At 51.9% G+C, this 27,705-nt stretch overlaps 2 protein-coding genes across 12 annotated transcripts; both read left to right on the top strand.

The window, feature by feature from the left end:
• The first annotated feature begins 459 nt into the window (after positions 1-459).
• ALDOC (aldolase, fructose-bisphosphate C) lies at positions 460-4,109 on the top strand. Its single transcript, XM_082442833.1, has 9 exons — positions 460-603; positions 1,674-1,795; positions 1,882-2,093; positions 2,207-2,261; positions 2,356-2,516; positions 2,638-2,721; positions 2,965-3,139; positions 3,280-3,479; positions 3,609-4,109. Exons 2-9 carry the CDS (start codon positions 1,684-1,686, stop codon positions 3,702-3,704), a joined length of 1,095 nt encoding a protein of 364 aa, XP_082298959.1. The 5' UTR covers positions 460-603; positions 1,674-1,683; the 3' UTR covers positions 3,705-4,109.
• Positions 4,110-5,803: 1,694 nt separating this feature from the next.
• On the top strand, positions 5,804-24,802 carry LOC309650874 (GPI transamidase component PIG-S). 11 transcript variants are annotated; one of them, XM_082442803.1, is made up of 16 exons: positions 5,804-5,918; positions 6,197-6,336; positions 6,421-6,532; positions 10,046-10,135; positions 10,802-10,893; positions 12,362-12,569; positions 12,852-12,994; positions 13,695-13,809; positions 14,749-14,894; positions 15,453-15,553; positions 16,352-16,562; positions 17,969-18,044; positions 22,825-22,938; positions 23,454-23,556; positions 23,668-23,840; positions 24,106-24,802. In XM_082442803.1, the coding sequence occupies exons 1-16, from the start codon at positions 5,885-5,887 to the stop codon at positions 24,216-24,218; spliced, it is 1,971 nt and encodes a 656-aa protein (XP_082298929.1). In that variant the 5' UTR covers positions 5,804-5,884; the 3' UTR covers positions 24,219-24,802. The 11 variants fall into 11 exon arrangements, 7 of the variants coding, with proteins under 7 accessions (XP_082298929.1, XP_082298932.1, XP_082298934.1 ...); XR_014257796.1 differs by lacking the exon at positions 23,454-23,556; XR_014257797.1 differs by lacking the exons at positions 23,454-23,556; positions 24,106-24,802 and adding an exon at positions 19,046-19,316 and having other exon boundaries at positions 23,668-23,766.
• The last annotated feature ends 2,903 nt before the right edge of the window (positions 24,803-27,705 follow it).

Here is a 27,705-nt window from a genome sequence, read left to right as displayed (position 1 = left end):
CTCCCCCCACACCCCGACACCTTTTCTTCCCCAAATACTCTGGTCACTGGACTGCTTGTTCCCTGGCTCACTGCCTGTAGCCCTGGTGAATAAGGGGGTGAGGACAGAGAAACTCAGTTCCTTACTCTCTGCCCTGGACTCCCACACTGTTGGTGCCTGTGTCCCACCTAACCCAACTGTTGTGATTGTTTAGGTGACCCTCCTTCACCAGACCAGGCTTCGTCCCCAACAGCCATCACAGTGTTCTGCACATGGTAAAGGCGATTGTGGCAGAAATGAGGCGAGGCCATTTCCTGCCCATGGGGCCTTGGTGGCTGGCCCACGAGGTGGGAGGGGGACAGTGCGCAACCACCTCGGAGATCCCAGCAGAATAGTCACTCCACCTCGTCGCCCCGCCTCTGTGGGCGTGGCCTTGCCACTGACTCCAGTCCTGGGAGAAGGCGTGGCCAAGGCGGGGTGGTGCTGGCCCCGCCCTCCGGGGGAGTCACGTAGCTCTGCAGTAGCCGCAGCCTCATTTACAGGAGCCGGGCTTGGAGCCACAGCTGCTGCGGACCTGAACCGGAGCTGCTCCTGCGGCTGCCGCAGCTAACTCGCCGCGCACAGGTGAGGCCTGGGGTGAAGCGGGAGTTGCTCAGCATCTCCGCTTCCTCTCCCTGACTCTTCTTTCTGCCTTCCTTACCCTGCTCCTGGGGGCCCCTGGATGTGCCTTCTCAGCTCTCTCCTTACATTCTCTCTCCTTTCTGTCCACTGGAAACCCCACACCACTGCTCAGCTTCTCCCACTCCTTCCTCTTAAGCTCTTATGCAGCTTTTCCAATCCCAAATCTTCTGCCTACTGGATTTTTCCTTGGGGTTAGCCTCTCTCACCCAGACCAGCCTGCTCCCTCTCCTAGGCTGAGTTCCCTCTCCAGTTCTCCTCCCTTCATGGTCCCCCTGGTCTAGGTCCTTCCACCTGACTAGTTAGCCTGTCTCACCATCATCTCCCCACAAGTCTCCTCCCTGCTGCTCCTGCATCTCTCCCTCTCTCTCCTCTCAGGCTCTCTCCTCATTCCTTTCAACCCTGATCCTCTGCTCCCATTCTCCTGACTGCCTAGGCAGTTAGGTTCACGGAATGGAGAAGAGGTTATGGAAGCCTGTGGCCGTTTTTTGTGCCACTCCTCCTCCCTACCTCCACTCTTTTCCTCCAGAAGCTGAGGGAAGAGGGGTGATGGGTAATTTTGCCTCATTCTGAAGCCTCTGAAGTAAGTGCATTTTCTCTCAGGGCCCTGCTGAGGATGAGAAGAGGGAAGCTGGAAAGGCCAGGGCTTACGCCCACCTGAAGAAGGGGCCAAATTCAGTGAAAAAAGGGTTGGCATCTTTATTTGGGCAGTAGTTTCATAAGAAGACCTGCAGCTTTGGGGCTGCTCACCTCCCCACCCCCACCCTGGGGCTGGGAAGGGTGCCCATCAGGGACAAAAGGAGATGTGGGAACTGAGGCCCTGAGCCTGCTAGCTGTCAGAGGGATTGGTGCCATTTTAATGCCCAGGACCCACGCCAAGGACTGCTGCTGCCCTGTTCCCAGCCCCTCCTTGTTGGGGTGGAAGGAAAAGGCCATTCCTCTCCATATGGACAGGAGAGGAAGCAGAGGAGGTAGTGGGTGGGGTCCAGCTTTGATACCTTGTCTCCATTCCACAGAACTGTCACCATGCCCCACTCGTACCCAGCCCTTTCTGCTGAGCAGAAAAAGGAGTTGTCTGACATTGCCCTCCGGATTGTGGCCCCAGGCAAAGGCATTCTGGCCGCAGATGAGTCTGTAGGTAGGTCGGGGCCTGTGGTCAGGTGGGGAAGAGGTGTCCAGGGAGCCCTGGGGATGACCTTACCACCCTACGTTGTTTGCCCCCAGGCAGCATGGCCAAGCGGCTGAGCCAAATTGGGGTGGAGAACACAGAGGAGAACCGCCGGTTGTACCGTCAGGTCCTGTTCAGTGCCGATGACCGTGTGAAGAAGTGCATTGGAGGTGTCATATTCTTCCATGAGACACTCTACCAGAAAGATGATAATGGTGTCCTCTTCGCCCGTACCATCCAGGATAAGGGCATTGTCGTGGGCATCAAGGTGCAGCCACTGGCCCTGGATGGGGGCTGAGCATGGAAATAGGTGTGTGGGTGTGAGGGGTGGCAAGCGGAATCCTGCCTGGGTTCAGTTCTGTGCCTGTGTTTCCCCTGCAGGTTGACAAGGGTGTAGTGCCTCTAGCCGGGACTGATGGAGAAACCACCACTCAAGGTACAGGAGGGGTGGGCTTCAGGACCACAGGGTTGTTGGGTGGTTGCTGCTGGCAAAGAGGAGCAGAGTAATGAGGCTGGCACTATGCCTGCAGGGCTGGATGGGCTCTCGGAACGCTGTGCCCAGTACAAGAAGGATGGCGCCGACTTCGCCAAGTGGCGCTGCGTGCTGAAAATCAGTGAACGCACACCCTCAGCACTTGCCATTCTGGAGAATGCCAACGTGCTGGCCCGCTATGCCAGCATCTGCCAGCAGGTGTGCCTATGTGTGTGAGAGGGGGTCAGATGGCTGCTCTGTGCCTGGTGGCGAGAGGGTTACGTGGCTTTCTTCCATCTTACCTACTGCCCATCCCAAGCTACTCTGCTCTTACCTGCAGAATGGGATTGTGCCTATTGTGGAACCTGAGATCCTGCCTGATGGAGACCATGACCTCAAACGTTGCCAGTATGTTACAGAGAAGGTGAGTCCACACCTGGGCACAGACGTATACCACAGAGAAAGCCTGACAGGGAGCCTGTTCCCCACAGTCCCTGGCTCAGATGCAGGCACCTTCCTCAAGCACTCTTTTACTTGATCCCAGAATGTACCTGTGAGTCTGACCTGTACCCACCCTCACAGTCATGCCCACCCAGCCGTAGACAGGGAACATAATGTAGTGAGTGGCAGGGGCCCAGAACTTTAGTAAACCTCCTCTGATCCCCAGGTCCTGGCTGCGGTGTTCAAGGCCCTGAGTGACCATCACGTGTACCTGGAGGGGACCCTGCTCAAGCCCAACATGGTGACCCCTGGCCATGCCTGTCCCATTAAGTATAGCCCAGAGGAGATCGCCATGGCAACTGTCACTGCCCTGCGTCGCACTGTGCCCCCAGCTATCCCAGGTACCACCGTGCTTCCAAACCTGTTCCTTTCCCTAAGACCTAGTCTCACGTTCTTCCCCCGTTCTTGTGGCCTCCAGGGGTTCCTTACCCTGGAAAAATAAGGAGCGATCAATCAGTTTGTCTTCTCTTCTCCACCCTAGGAGTGACCTTTCTGTCTGGGGGTCAGAGTGAAGAGGAGGCATCTCTCAACCTCAATGCTATCAACCAATGCCCCCTTCCCCGGCCCTGGGCCCTCACCTTCTCCTATGGGCGTGCCCTGCAGGCCTCTGCACTCAACACCTGGCGAGGGCAACGGGATAATGCTGGGGCCGCCACTGAGGAGTTCATCAAGCGGGCCGAGGTTGGGAGCTAGAGGTGGTGGGTGGGGAGGTGGTGTGTAGCCAGGCAGGGTCAGCACCCAGAGGCTGTAGTCTGGGACGGTTCAGCACCTGTGGACTGGGTTGTCCTACTTACCCCCTTCCTTTTGCAGGTGAATGGCCTTGCGGCCCAGGGCAAGTATGAAGGCAGCGGAGAAGATGGTGGAGCGGCAGCACAATCCCTCTACGTTGCCAACCACGCCTACTGAGTACCCACTCCATACCACAGCCCTTGGCCCGGCCACCTGCACCCAATTTTGCCTGTAGTTACGGCCAGGGCCAAGTAGCCATGAAGAGTGGAGATGCCTCCACCCAGCACTGAGTCATCTTCCTTTTTTCTCCTCCCCTCCCCTCTCCGATTGCTGCACCTGGGACCATTGGATGGGAGGATAGGGAGCCCCTCATGACTGAGGGCAGGAGAACTTGCTAGAAGTCAGAGCAGGATGCCTGGGTCTCCCCCCTGCCTCTGCCAGCCCCCACAATTTCCCCATGACAGGGTTGCTTCTCCTTGGGCTCTCCTTGCCCACCCTCTCTCCTGGGATCAGAGGGTAGGGCACCAGAGCTGACTCATGCTTTGGGTACATACCACATAGCAAATAAATGGTAGCAAAACATGCTACTTTGTCTGTCTTTTTTACACATCCAATTCCCACCTCCCAGTTTCTGATCTCTGCTGACTACTGTCTCTGAGCCCTCTCCGATTGTGGAGGTGGAGAGGGTGGGTTTTGAGTTTTACTGGGCTTTAAGTTTGGGGTGGGGGGGAGGGGCACACCCAGTCACCATTCTCAGCTCAGGCTCTTGCTGTTGATGTCCGAGGCTGGAGCGTGGCAGTATGGAGGGCTGTGAGTCTTTCGGGAACTGCCACTTCAGAGGCACTTGGCAGCAGGTGCAGAAGGATGGAGTGAGGCAGGACTCAAGCTACTTCTGAACGCAGCTTTTGCACATGGCCCCAAACTGGGATAAGAGGCGATGGGAGGAGTCTCTCACCTCTCAGCTGTGTTGAGCCCTGCTGAGGCTTGACACATTTCACCAGGGGGAGCCACTGCAGAAGGAGCACCTGGGTTGCCCAACAGGGAAAATCGCCAGGGCTCAGCGATGCTTGACACAGCAGGGTATCTAGGAGTTTGCCGAGAGCTATTGCTCACTCCCATTTGGGATAGGTAGGGGCACAGAGGGAGCCAATTTAAGGGTCTGGGCAAGAGCAGACCTGGTGAAGTCTCATAATGAACTTTGACCACTTAGCTTGGACATGGGGCTGTAGGTGGAGCACCTGGGTCTATCTGAGCAGATGAAAAGATGAGAGAACCTGCTGTGTGTTCTGTGTGAACTGGGGAGGCCATGCTCTGTGTGAAGTGCACAACCAATGCTCCGCCCAGCTAATTATTGCAATATGGGAGTGTAGGCCCAGTGTGGCCTGATCTTGTATTAATAAAAATAGCTCAAACTTACATAGCAGTCTCCTGCCAGGCCCCATTCTAATCACTTTACAGGTGTTAACTCATTTACTACAACAATTCTACATAAAGTAGATACTATTGCTATCCCTATTTTATTTATTTATTTATTAAAACAATTTTATTTTTCTTGGCCACGTCACGTGGCATGCGGGATCTTAGGTCCCCGAATCGAACCCACGCCGCCTGCAGAGTCCTAACCATTGGACCGCCAGGGAATTCCCTGCTATCCCTATTTTAATATGAGGAAACAAGCACAGAGAGGTTAATTAACTTCTCAAGCTCACTCAGGTAAAGTGGTGAAGCTGGGATTTGAACCCAAGTGATCAGGATCATCCAGAATTCTGTGCTCATGAATTTTCAAGAATTTTAAGTGAGGTATTCAGACTTTAACAAGTTGTAAATGAATTCAAATGAATTTTTAAAATATTAAATGAGCTAAATATCCTAAAAAGGTACTATTAGTTTGCTCCTCCGGAAGAGGAGCTCTACAATAGGGATGATAAACAATGATCGTGATAAGCGACTTTCCGTGTGCTCTTTCCATGAATGACCTCATTTTAGTCAAGTATCTCCATTTTTCAGATGAGAACACTGAGACTTAAGAGCTTCCCGTGGTCTCCCGGCTAGTAATTAACAACTGCAGAGTTTGCGCTCTTATTCCCTGGGCTAGGCGTGGGTTCCACAAGGAAGCAGAGAGTGTCTCCCAGCAAAACCGAAACCCGCACAGCTACTCAATCGCCAGGGCAGAGTCCTTTCAAGCTCCGGGAGAAGCTCCCTGCGCACCCCGCCCACCCTTCGTCGGTTTTCGTCTGGAGCGCCCCTCGTGATTGGTCGCGATCGCTGCCGTGGGCACGCCCACTCCTTGCGGGTTTCCGATTGGGGGAGGCCTACGCAGCTCCTCCCCTCGGCGGCAAGAGCGGTTGGAAGCGAGTATGGCGGCCCCCGGGGCCGCAGCTACAGACCTAGGTGCGGTGGCATTCGGGAGGGGGCTGCGGCTCGCGGATTGCGAGGGAGGAATGCGGGGGTGGGGACTGTGTTGTGCCAGAGGTCCGGCGGATGGGGGTTCGGGGTTCGTCTCAGGCAGGATCCCTTCAGACTAGGGTCCGGGCCCCTCGCCGGGGAATCCCTTTGAATGCGGGCTGAGAGGTTGAGTACAGGTTGCCGGGGCTCCTCCGCGTCGGGGGTGGGGCCGGCACCCGAGCCCACCTCTGGCGGCGCCTCAGTGGATCCCCCCGTGTCCCCAGAGGTGGTTCGAGGCAAGCGCGCCGCCCTCTTCTTCGCCGCGGTGGTCATCGTGCTGGGGCTGCCGCTCTGGTGGAAGACCACGGAGACCTACCGGGCCCCATTGCCTTACTCCCAGATCAGTGGGCTGAATTCCCTGCAGGTAAGACCTCAGTGGTGGAGGACCAGGGGACAGCCCACCGGCAAGATGGAGACTCACTGGTGGCCCTGATGCTTCTTCCCGCAGCTCCGGCTCATGGTGCCGGTCACTGTCGTGTTTACCCAGGAATCAGTGCCATTGGACGACCAGGAAAAGCTGCCCTTCACCGTTGTGCATGAGAGAGAGATCCCTCTGAAGTGTGAGTTCCTGATCAGGGCTGCCTTTCTGGTCTGAGTTCAGTCCGCAGATAGGTTGGATAGGAGAATCATGGGTATCCCGTAAAGGTGATTGCAAACTTATTAAAAGGCCACTTTGAATGAACAGTGTGTTTGCTAAGAAAAAAAGCAGCTTTAAATTCAGTATTCACCATTAAAGGGGCAGTTTTATTCATGAAACAGTTGTGCTACCTGATCAGAAGTAGGTGATGCTCATTACGGGATAGGGGAGGATGTGGGATGTAGTGGAATGAACACAGGGTTTGGAATCAATTTGGACTTACATACAGGCCTTAATTCAGTTTAACGTTAAATACTTTACGGAGTGTTAGGCACGTAGGTATCAGGAATTTGGGGATGAATAGGATATTGATATTGGTTTCAAGAAATTCATAGGTAGGAGAGAGAGACAAAGAAATCACAGAAGTGTATAAGTATATAAGAAACAGAGATTGTACGTAAGAAAGAGACTATAACTGGAGGAAAGAAAGGTAGAGAAGGTTTTGAGGGCTGTAATTTTTAAGCCGGATTTTTTTTAAATTTTATTTATTTATTTACATTTATTTTTGGCTGTGTTGGGCCTTCATTTCTGTGCGAGGGCTTTCTCCAGTTGCGGCGAGCGGGGGCCACTCTTCATCGCGGTGCGCGGGCCTCTCACCGTCGCGGCCTCTCCCGTTGCGGAGCACAGGCTCCAGACGCGCAGGCTCAGTAGTTGTGGCGCACGGGCTTAGTCGCTCCGCGGTATGTGGGATCTTCCCAGACCAGGGCTCGAACCCGTGTCCCTTGCATTGGCAGGCAGATTCTTAACCACTGCACCACCAGGGAAGCCCTTAAGCCAGGTTTTTAAAGGATGTGTAGGAATTCAAGTTAAATGAGGAGGAGAGGGAGGGATAACACTAGTTAGTAATAATGATAGCTAATATTAGTTGTTCATTATATGCCAGAAACTCAGTGAAACACTTTACACGTGTTGCCTCATTTAATCCTAACATTATGATCCGCATTTTAAGTCTCTTGTCTCTTTTATTATATACCAGCTCTCCCTGCCCCATCCCAATATACTTGTTTTCATTGATTTGTTGGAGAAACCAGGTCATTTGTTTGATAGAACATCTCACATTCTGGATTTGGCAGATTTCTTCCTCCTGGTTTCATTTAACTTATTTCTCTAGTATCCATATTTCTTATAAACTGGTAGTTAGATCTAGAGGTTTGCTTAAAATCAGTTTTTTTTTTAAATTTTAAAAATTTTATTTATTTAATTTATAATTTGGCTGCGTTGGGTCTTCATTGCTGCGCACGGTCTTTCTCTAGTTGCAGCGAGTGGGGGCTACTCTTTGTTGTGGTGCAAGGGCTTCTCATTGCGGTGGCTTCTCTTTTTGCGGAGCACGGGTTCTAGGTACGCAGGCTTCAGTAGTTGCAGCACGCGGGCTCAGTAGTTGCAGCGCATTGGCTCAGTAGTTGTGGCTCGAGGGCTCTAGAGCGCAGGCTCAGTAGTTGTGGCGCACGGGCTTAGTTGCTCTGCAGCATGTGGGATCCTCCCGGACCAGGGCTCGAACCCGTGTCCCCTGAATTGGCAGGCGGATTCTTAAGCACTGCGCCACCAGGGAAGTCCTAAATTTATTTTTTGGCCGCACTTCATGGCATGAAGGATCTTAGTTCCCCGACCAGGGATCGAACCCGTGCCCCCTGCAGTGGAAGCACAGAGTCCCAACCACTGGACTGCCAGGGAAGTCCCCAGGTTCAGGTTTTTTTTTTTTTTTTTAACATCTTTATTGGAGTATAATTGCTTTACAATGTTGTGTTAGTTTCTGCTGTATAACAAAGTGAATCAGCTATATGTATACATATATCCCCATATCCCCTCCCACTTGCATCTCCCTCCCACCCTCCCTATCCCACCCCTCTAGGTGGTCACAAAGCACCGAGCTGATCTCCCTGTGCTATGCAGCTGCTGCCCACTAGCTATCTATTTTACATTTGGTAGTGTATATAGGCACATATATACAATGGAATATTACTCAGCCATAAAAAGAAACGAAATTGAGTTATTTGTAGTGAGGTGAATGGACCTAGAGTCTGTCATACAGACTGAAGTAAGTCAGAAGAGAAAAACAAATAGTGGATGCCAGCACATATATATGGAATCTAAAAAAAAAAAAAGTGGTTCTGAAGAACCTAGGGGCAGGACAGGAATAAAGACGCAGACGTAGAGAATGGACTTGAGGACATGGGGAGGGGGAAGGGTAAGCTGGGATGAAGTGAGAGAGTGACGTGGACATATATACACTACCCATGTTCAGTTTTTTAGGCAAGAATACTTTCAGTTGGTGTATATCATGCTATATATCATGTAGTGGCCTGGTTGTTTCACTTTGGGTGATACAAAGATGATTATTTAGCTCAGATATTGTCAGCTTGATTTCTGTATTTTAGTTCTCTGTCAACCTTTCACCTGATGATTTAGTATCTGTTCATTAGGTTACAAAATGGCAATTTTTAAATTCTGCCATTTCTTCTGCATTCTTCTGGAATTCTATAAAGAAGAACTTTCCCAATAAATTTTGGGTTCAGCTTGTCAAGTTCCAGGTGGCGAAAAAAATCCCTTTGGAATTGCCTTACATGTTTAGATTAACTTGGAGAGAATTGACATCCTGAGAATATTTAGTTTTTCCATCTAGGAGAAGTTTTTCCATCTAGGAGCCTTGTATGTGTTTCCATTTTATTCAGATCTTCTTTTATGTCATTGAGTAAAGTCCTGTGTTTTTTTTTTCTTACAGTTTTGTACATGTATTCCTGGATATTTTTATATTCTTTATTGTTACTGCAATTGGGATTTTTAAAAATAATTGCTTTTTTAATTGGATATTGCTGGTATTTATTAGAAAGCTACCCATTCTTGCATTTTCTTATAATAGTTTTTTAGTTGGTTCTCTTTGATTCCCTTTGAAAATAATTATACTACTTCAAAAAGTGGCCATTTTGTCTCTTTCTTTCAAATATTCATGTTTCTCTTTTTTCACTTACTGCATTGGTCGGGAACTTCAGGAAGAACAGTGCTGAATAATAGAGGAGATAGCAGGCATCCTTGTTTTCGTGCTAATTTTAATGGAACTATAGTGTTTTGTCATTAAGTGTGCATCTTATTTTTATCAAGAATGTTCACTGAGTTTATTTTGAGACATCTATTGAAATGATCATGTGGTTTTCCTCCTTTTACCTACTAATGTAATGAATATTGTAATAGATTTCCCTGTGGGAAGGGTACTTCAGGTTGAAGGTGCACAGCGAGAGGCAAGAGCTGGGCAGGTGGAAGAGGTGGAGTGTCATGTGTTTATATCATCCATGCAGAAATCATTAGAATTGGCTGTTGCTTCTTGGTATTTCTCTGCAAACAATCATCTTGCTCTCCTCGGACACTGGACAGCATTAGGGCTGGAAGGGCGGGCAGAGTCTGACACTTCCTTTTCTCATCATGCTTCTTTCTTTTCTCTAAGACAAATTGAAAATCAAATGCCGTTTCCAGAAGGCCTATCGGAGGGCTTTGCATCATGAGGAGGAGGCCCTGTCATTGGGCGGCATGCAAGGTACTAGGAGGGGTGATCATTTTAACAGGAGGCCCTCTTTTTCCTTCTGATCTCTAAGTGTGTAATTTCCATATTTTGTCCTTTTTTTTTTTTTTTTTTGTGCCTGTGCCGTGCGTCCTGCAAGGATCTCAGTTCCCTGACCAGGGATTGAACCTGGGCCACGGCAGTGAAAGCCCGGAATCCTAACCACTAGGCCACCAGGGAACTCCCTCCATAACTTGTCTTAACTCCAAAATCTCTCTGGGAAAGCTGGGAATGAGATACCTTTCTTTCAAATATTCATGTTTCTCTTTTTTCACTTACTGCATTGGTCAGGAACTTCAGGAAGAACAGTGCTGAATAATAGAGGAGATAGCAGGCATCCTTGTTTTCGTGCTAATTTTAATGGAACTATAGTGTTTTGTCATTAAGTGTGCATCTTATTTTTATCAAGAATGTTCACTGAGTTTATTTTGAGACATCTGTTGAAATGATCATATGGTTTTCCTCCTTTTACCTACTAATGTAGACCTTGTGTCTCAGCCTGGGCCACCAAGGGCCAAGCCTGGCCACAGTGTCAGCTGGGTGTGAGCGGGAGGTGGAGTGATGGGTTAGGCACCGTGTGGGAGCCAGAGGGAGAGAGGATGGTGTTTTCGCTCCTGGTACACCACCTGTTCTTGACCCCAGAGGCAGAAACCATGTTTGCTGAGCCATCGGAGCAAGCAGAGGGCTCCCTGACAGTGTACGTGATCTCTGAACACTCCTCACTTCTCCCTCAGGTAGGGTGAGCAGAGAGGCTGCGGACATGCCTTCTCCCTTCAGCTTGTCCTCTCCTAAGTCTCCTCCTTGCAGTATTGCTGCCCATTCCTTCCGTTTGCTACAGAAAACTCTCCTCAAGTATTTTTTAAAAAGAATGCAAATAGGGATTGTTTTCATTGACTCTGGGTCTTTCTAAATCCAAGGCTTGTATGTGGTTAAAGTTCCTTTTTTTTTTTTTTAAATAAATTTATTTATTTATTTATTTTGGCTGCATTGGGTCTTCGTAGCTGTGCATGGGCTTTCTCTAGTTGCGGTGAGTGGGGGCTACTCTTCGTTGAGGTGTGCGGGCTTCTCATTGCAGTGGCTTCTCTTGTTGCGGAGCACGGACTCTAGAGCGCAGGCTCAGTAGTTGTGGCACACGGGCTTAGTTGCTCTGCGGCACGTGGGATCTTCCCGGACCCGGGCTCGAACCCATGTTCCCTGCATCAGCAGGCGGATTCTTAACTAGTTCACTACCAGGGAAGTCCTAAAGTTCCAATTTAAAGTGGAAAAAAAATCAATAGGGTTAAAGAAGCTGGTTTGAATGGGCTGTGATGATAATATGAGCAATACATTGACCTTTTCAGTTTCTGAACAAAAGGCTTGGTGGGAGCTGTACCAGCTACCATTTTATTTTTTAATTTATCATGAAATATTTAATTATTTCAAAAAGATGAAGGAAAATTTTAATAAACATCCATGTACCCACCCCCAGCTTACAAACTATAATGCAGCCCTGTGCATCTCCATGATTATATCCCATTCCCTTGCAGCCAAAGGTGACCATAGTTTGTATGTATCATTTTCATATTTTTCTTTCAAGTTTTATCACATATATCTCTATAAACAATATGTTTAATTTTATATATTTTTGAACTTTATATAAATGCCGTAATGCAGCGCATGTTCTCCAGTTTTCATTTTGCTTGACCTTTATATTTGAATCATCTATGATAATATGTCTAGTTGAATCTAATGCATTCATTTAAAATTCTGTCTAATGTTTCATTGTATAAACATATCACAATTTATCCATTTTGTTGCTGACAGGCATTTGGATTGTCTCCAGTTTTATCCTATTACAAATAATGCTGCTGTGAAAATTCTTGTACTTGCCTCTTTGCCATTTGCCATTTACTTATATCAAACTTTCCAGTTGTTTGTTCATTCTTGCTCAGCATGCCGTCTCTTAGTTTCCAGCCCATGAAGATATAGCTGTTGCCTGCACCTTTGTCAACTGGGAAGAAGAAGGGAACTGAAATGAATGAAAACACTCATATATACCCATAGCTCAGAAATGTTGACATAATAGTTCGCAATGAATCTAGAGAGAGGTGCAGGCCTGTTGGTCGGTGGCAAAAGGCCAGATTCTCAAAGACAGGAGCCAGAGTGCTCTTCTGCTTTCTTCCCTGAGCCGTGGGCATTCTGTCCCTTGCTTGCCCCTCATAGGACATGATGAGCTACATTGGGCCCAAGAGGATGGCAGTTGTGCGGGGGATAATGCATCGGGAGGCCTTTAACATCATTGGCCGCCGTGTAATCCAAGTAGCCCAGGCCATGTCTTTGACTGAGGACGTGCTTGCTGCAGCCTTGGCTGACCACCTCCCAGAGGACAAGTGGAGCTCTGATAAGAGGCGGCCTCTCAAGTCCAGCTTGGGTAGGGTGACCGGGCTGTGCCACGGGAAGGGAGAGGGAAGTGAATTATGTGGAGACAGTGGGGCAGGAGGGGACTTTGCATGCAAACGCTTCACTCCTTTCTTCTGTGGTTTCATCTTTTTCTTAAAGCACTCAGTGTTCCTCATCCCAGTTTTATCCTCCCTTTGCATCCATGATGGCAACCAGCCCCATTTCAGAGGAGAACCAAGTTCAGCTTAGCCAGGGGTACAGGCTGCCTTTGATCCACAGATGCCTCTGGCTTCCCTGACTCCTGTTTTTATAGGCTATGAAATCACCTTCAGTTTACTCAACCCTGACCCCAAGTCCCATGACGTCCACTGGGACATCGAGGGGGCTGTCCAGCGCTACGTGCAGCCCTTCCTGAATGCCCTCAGGGCTGTGGGCAACTTCTCTGTGGACTCTCAGGTGAGGAGCCCTTTTCCCGGCTGCACCATCCTTTTCCAAGTCCCTCCATATTTGGCATTTACAGGTGTAGTCTGTTCTTCCAGCTCTTTGAGCTTGCTGATTTGCCAGGAAATTCCTGTGTATGTATATGGTTCTGGGGTCTACTTTCCCTCCTTGGTGTCCAGCTTGGGGAGTTTTGTCAATGCTTGTTAAAAAAGTAACTTCCTTATGGCTCCCTCTGGAACTGTATTCACCAGTTGTGCCATCCTAAAAATTTATTAAAAAACAAACAAAAAAACTTCCTGAAATACGTTAATGTAGTAACAATAAAGATGTGATGAATGTAGTCTTCTGAATTACACAGTGTCCTTTTAGGGAAAAGGTGGGAGAAATTTTTATCAGGTCTTGGTAGTGGGAGAAATTACTTCTGAATAACTGATTTGATTTGATCTTGTGGACACTGAATTATGCTATTCTTTGTTTAGGCTGTGAGAAAGCCTGGTAAAATAATGTGGTGTTCAAAACCTGGATTTAGTGTGTCAACTTTACCCTTACCTTTGTTATTTTTTTCCCTACTCCTGTCTTCTCTCGGCCTTGATTTTTGTCTCTTCTATTTTGCCCTGCCTAATGGTTATCTTTTTAAGGCACCTCAAATCTTTTGGGGGGACAAATTGGAATATAGCTCAGTAGACAAATAGCATGCTCCCTCTTTGCTCTACAGATCCTTTACTACGCAGTGTTGGGGGTAAACCCCCGCTTTGACCCAGCTTCCTCCAGCTATTATTTGGCCGCACACAGCCTCCCCCATGTCATCAACCCAGTGGAGTCCCGGCTGGGTGAGCTCCTGACGATGAGGGTCTTTCTGCCAGGCCGGGGAAGGACCCTGAAGGCTCAGCCTGGGGTGGGAGGCGGGTTGTATATAGCGATGGCTCCCAGGTCGGGTTGGTCCAAGGGCGTTGAGGAGGTGCTGGGCATTTAGGCTCCTTTTTCACGATAGTGTGTTGACATCTCCATCTCCACACTGTCACATCCAAAAGCATTGATTAAACATTCCCAGCACTTTTTATAAACAAATGGATAGGCTGCATCTCCCTCCCTGCAAACCATCCAGGAAAAATATGGCCACATGTGTAGGAAAGACAACAGCAGAAGTACATGAAGGCAGAATTTGAATTGACAGTTCTGCTGATTGAGGCTGAGGAACCTTGAAGCTGGGGTTCCAGTTTTTCATTTTGGCGCTGGTACCTCAGAAAAGTAGGTAGTACAGTACAGTAGAACTGTAATAGACGCAAACCAAAGGGAGTATATCACTAGTTGTGGAATTTTAGGCACCAGGGTTAGGCCAGTGTGGACCAAGGGGTATCGGTGGGGCAGCACACGAGGCCTTGGTGAATTCCTCCTCTCTCCCTTCTTTCCTCCCTCCCTCCCTCCCTTCTTCCCTCCTTCCCTCCCTTCTGCCCTCCTTCCCTCCCTTCTTTCCTACAAGGTCCAAGGGACTGCTTTATGGCACTGCCGAAAAAGGTGGGAGGCTGTTGGAGGAGAGGCGATTTGGGGGCAGTTTGAGGCTGAGGGCTGCACTTCATGTATGTGGCACATCTCGGGAGAATGCTGAGGTTCTTTACCACAGAAACCCAGGCCTGGAGGATATCCTAGTGATTATCAGTTGGGGAAAATGAGGCCCAGAGTGAGTGACCAGCAAGTTAGAGGCTTACCTGGACCTAAGATCTAGACCCAACGTGTTTGGTGTGCTGACTCCCCTTCTCTTTGTGCCACAGGATCCAGCGCTGCCTCCCTTTACCCTGTGCTCAACTTTCTACTGTATGTTCCTGAGCTTGCCCACTCACCCCTGTACATTCAGGACAAGGATGGGGCTCCAGTGGCCACCAACGCCTTCCACAGTCCCCGCTGGGGTGGCATTATGGTATGGTCGCACCACGGAGACCCCAGAGCCCAAACGTCAGGGATGTTCCTTGAGACTGTTCCTTCTGTTGTTCCTCTGGTGTCCTCTGTGGCCCAGCCTGGGTTGGGGGGTGGTGGTGAGGTGCTGTGAGCTCGTGTGCCCCCCCACCCCGCACCAGCCCCACTGCTTCTTATTTCCATCAGTGTTTATGTAGTAGGACCCTTTTGCACTTGCAGTTTGCGCTGACTTAGGACTATTCTGTGTATAACTTAGATCTTGGCCCTGTTTGTGGGAGTCTTAACAAGGTTGGGAATGTTGTCTCCCCTGTTAGATTGGAGTTTCTCATGGGTAGGAACTGTAAAATGGAATAAAAAATATTTCTTTAACAAGATTTTTGAGGGAGTAGAGGAGATAATTTATATAAAGCTCCTAATAGCAGGTATTCCAAAAATATTAGGTTTGTAATTTTTAAAGAGCACAGAGTATGTCTTCCTTTCCTCTCATGGCCTCCAGAGTGTCTAGGGCAGAGCTGTGCACGGTCCTGGCGTGACGTTGAGGCACCCTTATTTCCCCCTGCAGGTATACAATGTGGACCCCAAAGCCTACAATGGCTCGGAGCTGCCGGTGAGAGTCAAGGTGGACATGGTGCGGGTGACGGAGGTGTTCCTGGCTCAGTTGCGGTGAGGTCCTGGGGGATCCACTTGGGGGCGAGGCCACTGAGACTGACCACAGTCTCCTGGGCTGACTGCAGTTAACCCTCACTTGGCAGGGATACCTTGGCTGTGCCTGGAGCCCCAAGGAAACCAAGAAAGGTTTCCAAGGATCACTTCATCCTTCTCTTAAGAAAGACTAGTTGTTGACAAAAAGTGTTTTAGGAAAAAGAGGCTCATGAATGTCAGGTCCATAGGCTGTGATTAGGGATGCTTAAGAAAATAGCTGTTAATTCTTGTGCGAATGGATCTATTGATAGTGGCCTCCTGATGCCCTGTGTTGAGTATTTTAAGGCTGTGTCTGGGCTCATCAGGAAAGAGGATTCTGATTGATTAGCAATGTCTGCCATGGTGCAGGAATAGAGAGGCACAGCACGAATGCCTTGTCAGAGGTGGTCCTGGATCATCCCTTAACTAAGGCTCAGGGGCCCCATTTGTGCAAAGAGAGGGTAGACAGGGTGAGGGGATTAAACTAGTTGGTGTTAATTAGAAATATTTTAGCCATGGAACCTTTTTTCACACAAGATCTTAGAATATAGAAACAATATAGAAACAATATAGAAACAGGTAAAAGTGAAAAACCACTGGTTAAAGTGGGGCTTGGGGCTCTGTGTTACTTAGTGTTGCTGCTCACCCCCTAAGACGCTAAGGCACTTCCTACAACCCCTGTGGTTCTGGGTGAGATCGAAAATCCTAATAGTTATTCCAGGAATCCTAACCATCTTCTCCCACCTTCTGCCCCTTTGACCTTCTTTGCTGTTCCTACAGGCTGCTCTTTGGGATTGCTCAGCCCCAGATGCCTCCAAAATGCCTGTTTTCAGGGTCTAAGAGTGAAGGGATAATGAGCTGGGAGCTGGACCGGCTGCTCTGGGCTCGGTCAGTGGAGAACCTGGCCACAGCCACCACCACTCTCACTTCCCTGGCCCAGCTTCTGGGCAAGATCAGCAACATTGTCATCAAGGACGATGTGGCATCTGAGGTAAGCAGGCAGGGGACGGATTCTGTGGCCTAGGCCTGGAGTGGCCAGCAGGGCCCAGGGTGTGGTGAAACCAGAGAGCCATTTGAGGTCCAGAGGATGTGTGGGCATGCCATCCTTGAGTGCCCAGGCTTCCTCTAGAGGTCAGTGCCAGCTCCCCAGTAAGGAGTCTAAGTGCGGGTGTGAGGTGTTAAGCAGGCACTAAGAAGATACCCCTTAGCCCTTTTATACCGGCCTCCATATATCCTGGGCGAACTCCAGGCAACCTGCCTGGTAGACGGAAGACACAGTGAGGCCCTCTCCCACCCTCCCCACCAACCGATGCCTAGGACTTTTTGGTAACCCCCTTCCCCCTTCCTAGGTGTACAGGGCTGTAGCTGCAGTCCAGAAGGCAGCGGAGGAGTTGGCCTCTGGGCACCTGGCCTCTGCCTTCGTTGCCAGCCAGGAAGCTGTGACATCCTCAGAGCGTGCCTTTTTTGATCCCTCACTCCTCCATCTCCTCTATTTCCCTGATGACCAGAAGTTTGCCATCTACATCCCACTCTTCCTGCCTATGGCTGTGCCCATCCTCTTGTCCCTGTTCAGGATCTTCCTGGAGACTCGCAAGTCCTGGAAAAAGCCTGGGAAGATAGACTGAGCAGGGCAGCATCACAGTAGGAAGCCTTCCTTTCCAGCCAGGAGGGGAGGTGTTAGATTGAGAGGCACATAATGGGGCCTGCCACAAATGACTTGTCTCCAGCCTGCTCTGTTGCCACTCCAGCAGTCAAAGTATAACACTCCTTCCCATTCTTCTGACTCAGGTCCCTCCCACTCTTCATCCCCCCACCCCCCACCCCCCCATCCTCAAAAGACACATCATCTGGGCCTCCTTTCCTGGCCTGAACTTGAAGGCCCTTTTCTATCTCCCTCTGGAGCAGGGGCAGCTTGTGCTTCTGCCCTGTTCCTCACAGTCCTCTTGCACTGAGAGGGAGCATTAGGGGAAAGCCCTGGGTTGGATTCTAGGGCCCTTCCCTCCACGCTTCTCTCTAACCCCTCAGGGAGAGCCCTAGCACTGCTCTCATAGAAGGGGCCAAGCACCTGTCACCTCTGGGACCTTCTCCTTTACTCCCCTCCCTCCTGGCTGGCTACACCTGTTGGGTGCAGCCTGATGCTGGGTGTGGCAGAGGTTCCCTTCACCCTTTCATAGAGGCAGTGTGGTGAGCGGGGAAAGTTCTGGACTTGGGATTAAACATGCCTGAATTCAAACCCTTGCTTCTGTACTTATCATCTGGGGAGCTTTGAATAAGCCACTTAATCCTCTCTGAGCCTCAGTTTTTCACTTGTTTAAATAGTACTAATGATACCTCCCCTACAAGGTGGTTGTGAGGATTAAATGTGATGAGCATGTGATAGTGTCTGGCATATTCTAGGCTCTCAAGAAACATTGGTTGAATGTGAATTGGAATGATATGAAGTATGAGCATACCTTTCATTCTTCATTCCTATGTAAGTAATGGTTTCCTGGTGTCTGTCCTCCTGGGCTCACTGGTCCATTTTGCTTCCACCTGGCCATGTGCCCTTCTTGCCTCGATGTCCTGGAGGGCCCTGTGGTGGCTGGACATTGTAGGCTGTTGTCCTTCGGTATGTCCTGGGTTGTCTAGCAGGGGGTCTGGGAGAGAATAGCTTGTAACAGTGTAAGCCCTCAGATACTAACTGATTCATAAATTCAAAAAAAGAACATACAGTTGACGCTTGAACAACATCGGGGGTGGGGTGCCCACCCTCTGTGCATTCAAAAATCAGAGTATAATTTATATTTGGCTCTGTTGATCTGCAGTTCCATATCCAGAGATTCAACCAACATCCCATCGTGTAGTACTGTAGTATTTTCTATTGAAAAAAATCCACAGATAGGTGGTCCCACGCACTTCAAACCCATGTTGTTCAAGGGTCAACTGTATTGAGCACAGGCTGCATGGGGCACTGTGCTAGGTAGGTGCTGGGTATTATAGAGAACAAAGACAGGATCTCCACTCTCACCGAACTGGTCTTTTAGGAGGCGGAGTCAGTGAGCAAATGAAACTAATTTCAGATAATGCATTAGAAAGAAAAAACAGGCTGATCAGATGGTGACTGGGCGTATTTGAGAGGGTCTCTGAGCAGATGACATTTGAGCTGAGACCAGAAGGGCAAGAGGAGGCCATCTGGGGGAAGAGCATCCCAGGCAAAGACCCTGAGGCGGGAACTCGCTTGCGGGGCAGAGGGAGGGGGGGAGTGGCTAGAGCACAGCGAGTAAGAAGGAGAAGGTAGCCAAGACCCCTTAAAATCCCTATCGAAAAAATGAAAGAAGCCCAGGGCGGGCCGCCTCCCTGCCCCGGGTGAGTAGCCCAGGTGGGCGGGCGGTGGGCGGGGCCAGTACCGGGCCCACCCTGGGGGCGGGGCGGTACCTGGGGCCCCTGCCCGGCCGGGGGCGGGGCTGCGGACGCTCCCCCTTCCCTCGGCTCCAGCCGGCGCAGGCAGCCGCCGCGGCAGCGAGCTAACTGCGGCCCCGCGAGGCCATGAAGGTGAAGAAGGGCGGCGGCGGGGCCGGGACGGGGGTGGAGCCCGCTCCAGGGGCCTCGGGCCGGAGCTTGGAGACCAAGCCGGAGCTGCAGGCGGAATCCGAATCCGGGTCCGAGTCGGAGCCGGAGGCAGGCCCGGGGCCCAGGCCGGGGCCGCTGCAGAGGAAGCAGCCGATCGGGCCGGAGGACGTGCTGGGGCTGCAGCGGATCACGGGCGGTGAGCACCCGCGAGGGAGCGCCACCCGCGGGCGGGAGCGAGAAAGCACGAGAGGGGGCCCTCGAGGCGCGCGGAGCCCGGGCCCCCGCCCCCTTTCCCGCCCTCCCCCCGCCTCCCCTCCCCCACCAGAGTCCCCTCCACGTCTGCCTCCAGGCCTGAGATCTCATGTTCCCCCTTCCCTTGATCTCTCTCTGCGCCCCTCTTGTCCCTTTAGAGATTTATTTCCACCCCACTCCTTCCTTTTTGAGGAGTCCATCCCCCTTTCCCAGGTGGAAGTGGAGCAACACCTGCAACTGTGACCCCTTCCCCACAGAGTCTTCAGAGCCCTTTGAAGATTTTCTCTGCAATAATGAGGAAGGGGGCTGAGTGCAGTCTACCCTCAGTCTCCTCCACCCTGGAGGCTAGGTGGAGGCTGAGTTACCAGGGTGGTATCAAAACCCTCAGTTCTCCCCGACCATTAATGCCTTCACCCTGGACACCCCAGGAAGTCTGGGGCCATCCCCCTCCCTAGGACAGGACCTGAGGAGGAAGCTTCGGTGGGTTGGCTCTGGGCGCTCTCAAGGGAGTGGGTTAATGCCCACCCTTAGCCTGGACTAGGGCCTGTCCTGTTTTGGGAGGCCAGGTCTCCACTGTGGTTGAATTTCTGAGCTGGACTGCCTAAGTTGAAGTTCCAGCTTTGCCATGTAATTGACTGTGTGACCTTGGGCTAATAACTTCACCGCTCTGAGCATATTCATCTGTAAAACGGGGATAATGATACCTACCTTGCAGAGCTATTGTGAAAATAAATCCTCTGATTTTGCACCATGCCTGGCATGCGGTGCATGCCCTGTAAGTAGGGCTCTTTTATCAATAGTACTGAGGACCCCACAGGACTGCTCATGGCTGCTGCCTAGAGGCAGACAACTGGGCATTCAGGGCAGGGGAGGGGGTCACCATAGGCAGGGAACAAGGGCTGGAAAGTCTCATGGCAGAGGCAGTGGCTGAGCCTCAAAGAACAGAAGGCGTTCGGAGTGGCCTACTACCTTGGCCTCATTGATTAGTAACCCTGCCGCAGCTCCCTCTGAGAGAGCAACTCTTGGGGCTCCCCTGTGGGGGTAAGGGGCAGATGCTGGAGTGGACCTGAGCTCTGGAGCTGCAGGAGCAGCAGAGCCCAGGGCTCCCAAACAGAGCTGTGGAGGAGGCCATGATGGCAGGTCTAGGCCTGTGCATCTGGGTCCCCGGGGGACCAGCATCTCCCGTCTCTCTGAGCCAGGCAGCAACCATTCTTGGCTAGGCCCCCAGAGCGCTGAGCTGCCTTACCCAAGCAGGCACTGGTAGAGGGAGGGGGCCTGGGCCAGTCCGATGTTGGTGCCAATTGGGCTGTAATTGGCAACAGCAGCATTTAGGATTCAGGTTAGCTCTGGGGCAGAACTTCCTTATAGGGTGTCTAACTTGTCCAGGTCCTAGGTAACTTTAGAGGTTATTTTGCAACTATGGGGGCTTCCAACCCATGTACAACCGTGTGTCTCTGAATTGGAGGAAATTTATAGCCCTTAGAGATGCGGCATCTGCTGTAGATGAGCAGAGGAAGAGTCTTCACAGGAGCCCTTTCTTTTGTAGAAGTTGAGAACAGGACTCCAGGACTCTCCCCACTGACACCCCTGCCTGGTCTCTTCTGACCCTAATCTCACAGGTCTGAGGTTTTTTGTTCCTGGATTACTCAGCCCTGAATCCAGCTTAGGAAGCTATTTGTGGCTGAGGGGAAGGGAGCAGTTGTGTTCTGAGCCCTCGGCCAGTCTGCCCCTTATCTGACCTGACCCTGGGTCCCAGGCCTCATCCTTCTCTAGCAGAGGGAGGGAGTGGAGGTGGTGTCCTGAGCCATGGGCCTCTCCTGTTCCTCACTTCCTCTAAGGACAGAGGAGTTGATAGGTTGAGTTTGTGGTAGAAAAGACTGAGGTCATACTGCAAGTTGTTCTCAAATGAGAGGAGAGGCTCCAGAAGTTAGAGAATGGGGGAAGAAGGAGGGCTTTATGGGGAGCTGGGAGTTGGGCAACTAGGATGCTGTTCCCAGTTCTGCCACATCCTCTCCTTATGCCCCGCACCTTCCTTCTACATCTTTGGATTAGTGCTTACTTTCTGTGAAAATAAGGTGTGTACAGGGTGAGGTAGGAGTTACCTACTTCCATTCCTCCTCCTCTCCTCTCACCACCATGGGCTGTGATGGGCAGGCCAGGGCTCAGACCCCTCCACAAGCCCTATGTAGTCCCTGCTGGACCCCAAGGTGCCAGGTGGCTACCAGGAGGGCTTCCTGGAGGGGGCTGCCCCAGGCTTGAGGGAGAGAGAATGACTTTACATTCACTTCCTCTTCCTGCCCCAGAGGAATAAGAGGTGGTCTAGGGGCCTGGAGGGTGATTTCCGGGCCTCTACGGGGAGGATGTGATGCTATGCAGGCTGACAGCACCAGAGCCCCCACTGCACCTCTGTGTTCCTTCCTATTCGCTGCCAGGGCCTCCTTGAGTGCTTGCAGTTGCTGCTGCAAGAGTGGTGAGGGTTGGATCAGGCCCTGCTATTTCTAAGCTTCCTCAAGCAGGGCCCACCACTATTCCTGGTTCCTCTTCTGGGCTTGAGGACTCCCCTTACCCCGTGCACACCCCCGATGCACCTGCCACACCCTCTTACTGGCCTTGCCTGTACTCTTCTCTCTGGGGGTGGCTCAGCATCAAGGCTGGATGGATGACCTTTGAGGGGGTTCCTTCTGTTTGCTAAGACCTCCTGCTTGAAGATCAACAGGGATGGGAGCAAAGGTGGCTCCCTTCCCGCCCCCCCCAATATTCCAGGCTCTGGGCTTGAGTCAGCAGAGCTTTGGCTAAGCTGCTTATGGGAGCTGGGTTTGTGTAAGCCTCTTATGGGGAGAGGAGGGGCCGGGGTGGGGGGTGAGGAGGGATAGGGAAGGGGTTGTTCGCTTGCCCCAGCACTACCCAGGTCAGAGAAACTCCTTGTTTGACACACCTAGATGTGTGCCAGGGGTGGCTATGGGGTGGGGGCGGGGGCATCCTCTCCTGAGGTAGAGCTGTGTCACCCCTGTTAGAGTGAGGTTCCTAAAAGCAGGGCTCTATCTTCCCTCTCATGGTGGCGGGGGAAGGGCTCCCCATCAGATTAGAGACTCATTTGGTTAAACGTCACCGAGCCAGTCCTGGCAAAGCAGAGGCTGGAATAAGGGCCCTCAACCCCTGGGTGGGCGGCAAAGTGTTGGGGAGGTGGCCTTGTTCTCCACCCTGCCCCTCCCTGACCCCAGAGGCTACCAGGATGGAACCATTTGTCTCCCATTAGATCCCAATGGCAGAGCTATGTCTCCCGCACACTATGGGGGCTCCCCCAGGGTAGGGGCTCAATTCTCTCTCTCTGCAAGGCAGTGACCTTAGGGAGCAGGGAAGGTGGTAGCTAGTTCGGGGTTCCACTAAAGCTGAGTTGGCAGCAGGGGCTTCTGGGCAGGCCCCTTCCTTGCTCAGCCGCCCGTCTCCCCTAGACTACCTGTGCTCCCCTGAGGAGAATATCTACAAGATTGACTTCGTCAGGTTCAAGATTCGGGACATGGATTCAGGCACTGTTCTCTTTGAAATCAAGAAGCCCCCAGCCTCAGGTGAGTGGCTTGGGTGGGCCATCGACAGAGGGAGGTGGGCGAGGGCTGTGAAATGGGCTGCCCAGGGACTCCTCAGGCCACAGAGGAGTCAGAGCAGAGCTGGGATTTGCACCCAGGCCTTCTCAGGAGACACCAGGCAGGGGGGCCTCTGCCTGGGGCTGGGCCTCTTCTTTTCCTTCCCATGTGCTCCTGGGGTTGGACATCTTGGGAAGACAATCCTGCCTCTTCAGTCCCTGCCAGCCTGCCCCCTGCAGGCCCCCTTGGGAACTGCAGTCCCAGAGGCCCCAGGTCTTTTTGTCTCTTGCGGCTTAGGGAATCTCAGTTGAAATTGGTGACCCGCTGACCAGTTGGAAGCAATTGGAAGCATTCAGCCAGTGGTCTGAACCCTCAATATACATCAGGATCTCCTGAGGAGTTTTGAAAAATTCAGACAGATGAGGGCCCTGGGGTGAAAGCCCGGGTGGGCATGGGCCCCAGCCTGAAGCCCACTGAGCCCCAGCTGGGGTGCATTACAGAGCGGTTGCCCATCAACCCACGGGACCTGGACCCCAATGCTGGGCGCTTTGTCCGCTACCAGTTTACGCCTGCCTTCCTCCGCCTGAGGCAGGTGGGAGCCACGTGAGTCACTGGGCCCGGGTGAGGGCTAGGGGTGGGGGCTGAGGTGCGGGTGAGGGTGGTAGGGAGTCCTTCCCGAGTCCCAGCTCAGCCCCGCCCCCTTCTCTCACTCAGCGTGGAGTTCACAGTGGGAGACAAGCCTGTCAACAACTTCCGCATGATTGAGAGGCACTACTTCCGCAACCAGCTGCTCAAAAGCTTTGACTTCCACTTTGGCTTCTGCATCCCCAGCAGCAAGAACACCTGCGAGCACATCTATGATTTCCCCCCTCTCTCTGAGGAGCTGAGTGCGTGGGCAGGGCCCTGTGGGAGGGATGCAGGGGGACTCAGAGAGACCAAGTTGTGGGGAGTGTGGGTCTGAGCCCCTTTCTTCCCTCCCTGGGTCTCTTGTGTCTGGCCACCATTCGTGTGTCACCTGTAGGGAAACTGAGGCTCAAAGAGGCTGGGGGAACTCTTTGTTCAGCTTGTCCGCGTCCCCTAGTCCTGAAGCCCCTGCAGTGGCCTGGCTCAGGCTTCTGACCTTTGCCCCAACTGGCTGGGTCTCTCTTGCAGTCAACGAGATGATCCGTCACCCATATGAAACACAGTCTGACAGCTTCTACTTCGTGGATGACCGGCTGGTGATGCACAACAAAGCAGACTATTCCTACAGCGGGACGCCCTGACCCCCAAACCACCCCCTACCCCAGGAGGGTCCTGGGCCCGCAGCCGTGACCACCCCAGCACTCACCTCTCAACCCCAGGTCTTCTGCCTGGGCAGTGCTCCAGAAGCCCTGAACCCTGAGTCAGTGTTGGGAGGGAGGGTGCCTGATGTCCCCCGTCCAAGTCTGTGCAGCCCATGGGGCCTGGCATGTGGGGTGGGGTGGTGGGGGGCTGTTTGCCTCCATAGCCAGGAAGACCTCCCGTGGGAGGAGTAGCCAGGACTTCCGGACAGCCGAGCTGGGCCTCTTGGGCCCAAGTTTCAGAATAGTGTTCCCCTATCCAGGCTTTGACTAGGTCGGGGCAGGGACCCATTCCCTGTCCCCTGCCCACCACTGACAGGCCAGAGTTGTAAATTCACAGAGGAAGGTCCTTGTGGGGTCTGGCAGTCAAGCTTCCCAAGGGGGTCTGGGCCCTGACCGCAGCCCCGGCCTCTACCATCAGGGGCTGAGATCCTACCTGAGGTGTGGGAGGGACCTGCCCAGATTGCAGCCTGGGGTAGGGGCTGGACCAACTGTATATAGTTTTCAATAAACTCTCCTTTTCTGTTCTCTGGTTGTGGGCCAGCATGTGCGTGTGGTGGTGGCTGAGGGGGCCGTGATGTGGTCCCAGGGCCCTCCTGTTTCCTAACCCGCTGTAGCCTGACCCCACACCCGGCATCTAGAGTCAGCATTTAGTATGTGTTGCAGCTGGAAAGGGTTTTTCCTTTGATAAGGAAGGAGACCCAGGCCTTGAGAGGGGAAGCTTTGGCCAAAAGTCGTAGCCAGCCCTGAAGAACAGAGAGAGGCTGGGACAAGGGCCCCCAACTCTACGGTGGCTGGGAAGGTGTTGGGGAGGTGGCCTTGCCCTCTACCCCACCTTCCCTGACCCCCAGAGGCCACTAGGACCATTAGGTTGTCCTTTTAGCCCCCATCAGTGAGAGAAGGCTAGGGCCTGGAGCCATCTTGCCCTCAGCTGCCTTGGGGAGGCCCCCTGGCCTGGCTGCCCTGCATATAACACCACCCCCAGTCCTACCCCAGACCCAGAGGAGGTCTTCATTTCCTTAATGGAGGAAATTCAGGAACTGAGATAGGTGGAGAGTTTACTGCAGGGTTTACAGCTTACTGTTCCAAGTGCCAATTTGGATACATGTGGCGCTAGGCCTCCCTCTCCCTCTCTGGGCTGAGGAGTTCATCTAAACCTGAGAGGCCTAGACGGGCTGGAATTCAACTGGGTTCTGTGGAGCACTTGCTGGGGGCCAGGACCTGGGCTGAACTCTGGGATTCTAAAATGAGTGAGACACAGGGAACAAATACCTGTCCCTAGAATAAGATGAACTGGGCATACAGGGGAGCAAGAGTCGTCCTGCTTGGAGGGTCCTAGGGAGGATTCTTGGAAGAATCTTATTCACCCCGGCATTCAGGCCACAAACAAGGGATTCAGTCTCAACTCCTCCCTGTTTCCAGCTCCATCCAATCAGTCACCAGTCCTGGAGATTTCACCTCTTAAAAAATCTCAACTTCATCTACTTCTCTCCAGTTCCTTCACCTCTCACTCGAATTCCTACAGTTACACTGCTCAACACCCCTCTGCCACTACTATGGTAGTACGTGGACTCTGGAGCCAGACTGCCTAGATTTGCATCCTGACACTGCCACTTAATAGCTGTGCAATGTTGGCAGGGCAAGCTAACCTCGCTGGGCCTGCATTTTCTGAAAAATGGGCATAATCCTCAGAATTGATTGTGAGCAGTCTAAGTTAACACATAAAGCACCCAGGCTTGGGCCTAGCACTCAATATATATTGGCTATTATTAGCTTCATTCTTTGCAATCCACCCTTCACTCAGCTGCCAGAGATAATCTGGCCAGGTCGTTCCTGCTTAGTCCTTCTCAGTGGCCCACCATCGTCCTCAGGAGAAGCCCCAACACCTGAACCACAAGGCTCCACAGGTCTTTCACATTGTAAATATTCACTTTCTTGAATGCAGCTGATAAATCTTGCCTCCAGACCTTTGCTTTATGCCGTTCACTGTGCCTAAATGCTCTTCCCTCATCTCTTCCTGTCAAAGTCGTCCTAAATTTTCAAGCATTTGTGGTGGTGGCTGGGATGATGGTGTGGCTACCTGGCTCTACTGGTGTTCAGTGAACAGGGGGCAGGAATGCCAAATGCGCTCCACTTAATGGGAGACTCAGTGCTAACAGTCCGCCCCTCACAACGGAGGGTCACTGAGTGGGCGTGTGTAACCCCAGAGAAGGCCAATGAGCATCTGAGAGCAGGGCAGAGGGAGAGGAACCAGTGATGGAGACAGGAAGAAGAGCCGGAGAGGGGAGGGCAGGAGCCTGTTTGGGAGCAGGCTGTGTTAAAACTAAGGGAAGAAAGAATTTCACCAAGAAGTAAGTGGTCAGCAACTGTCAGCTGTCACAAAGGTGAGGAAGGGGCGTGGGATGGGAGGGGGTTTTGGTTTGCAGATGAGGCTGTACAGGTATACAAGTGTTGGAGTTGGAAGTGTTGTTTTGGGGGTTACAAGTCTACAGAGAAGGTATAGCAAGCAAGAGGGACTTTTAGGCCAACACAGGTGTCAGGAAGAAAACCCTCCCCTACCACTCTGGTAACAGTCCACACTGCACCTGCTAAATCGAATCGGGTTGGGGTCCTGGATCGGGCCTGCTGTACTTCCACCGTCAGATGGATAGGGAGGTCCCTGTTCTGAGGTCCTCATCCCTGGAGCATGTACCAAAGAGGCCCTCATCTGAAGAGGTCTGTGTCCCCTGGGCCTGGAGGAGGCCTGGCTGGGAGAAGCCTTGGCACCCTGCCTCCTTTTAAGTCTTCATGCCTCTGGCTCTGGTCCCACTGCTAATGGTGCAACTGGGTGCATTTGGTCCTGGCACTTTTCCTGGGAACCCAGAGGATGCCTGGGCAGTAGAAGGAGGAAGAAGACAGGGCCGGGTGGGGCTAGTCCTGGCTCTGGTGAAGACGAGCTGTTAACCTTGAAGGCTGATCTGGACCTTGCCAGATCGGGGCCTCAGATTCTGTCTCTTTGAAGTCAGCCAGATATTTTTGCTTTGACTCCTTAGGGGTGTCACGAGGACCCCACCACTGGGTTGAGCAGGAAAACCCAATTCTACAGGGAGACCCACCACACGTACCCACCTGGGCTGGAGCCGGGGTGCACATGGGGACTGCCACACCCTTTGTAAAATATTGAGATGCTTCCCTTCCAGCTGGTGAAGAGCTGCTGTCCCAAGCCCCTAGTGCCTTCCTCCCTAGGCTGGCCCCTCCCCTGAGAGCCACCCTCCATTTCCCCACCACCTGGCAACTAAAGCAAGGGTGCTTTACTTTTTTGTGTGTCATGGACCCAGTGTTGTCTCTACTGAAGCCTGTGGACAGCAAGGTTTTTTTTTTTTAATTTTTAAAAAAATTAATTAATTTTTATTTTTGGCTGTGTTGGGTCTTCGTTGCTGTGCGCGGGCTT

This window comes from Balaenoptera physalus (assembly GCF_965194825.1).
Source record: "Balaenoptera physalus genome assembly, chromosome: 20".
Classification (NCBI taxonomy): domain Eukaryota; kingdom Metazoa; phylum Chordata; class Mammalia; order Artiodactyla; family Balaenopteridae; genus Balaenoptera; species Balaenoptera physalus.
Note: the sequence above shows the minus strand (reverse complement) of the source record. Positions and strands in the feature narration are given on the sequence as shown.

Bases quoted from the DNA above. Each gene is read 5' to 3' on its own strand.
- LOC309650874 (XM_082442803.1), top strand. From the start codon at position 5,885: ATGGCGGCCCCCGGGGCCGCAGCTACAGACCTAG. The intron at 5,919-6,196 runs GTGCGGTGGCAT...CCGTGTCCCCAG, and splicing joins GGCCGCAGCTACAGACCTAG to AGGTGGTTCGAGGCAAGCGC. The intron at 13,810-14,748 runs GTGAGCTCCTGA...TTTGTGCCACAG, and splicing joins CCCAGTGGAGTCCCGGCTGG to GATCCAGCGCTGCCTCCCTT.
- ALDOC (XM_082442833.1), top strand. From the start codon at position 1,684: ATGCCCCACTCGTACCCAGCCCTTTCTGCTGAGCAGAAAAAGGAGTTG. The intron at 1,796-1,881 runs GTAGGTCGGGGC...GTTTGCCCCCAG, and splicing joins GGCCGCAGATGAGTCTGTAG to GCAGCATGGCCAAGCGGCTG. The intron at 3,480-3,608 runs GTTGGGAGCTAG...TTCCTTTTGCAG, and splicing joins AGTTCATCAAGCGGGCCGAG to GTGAATGGCCTTGCGGCCCA.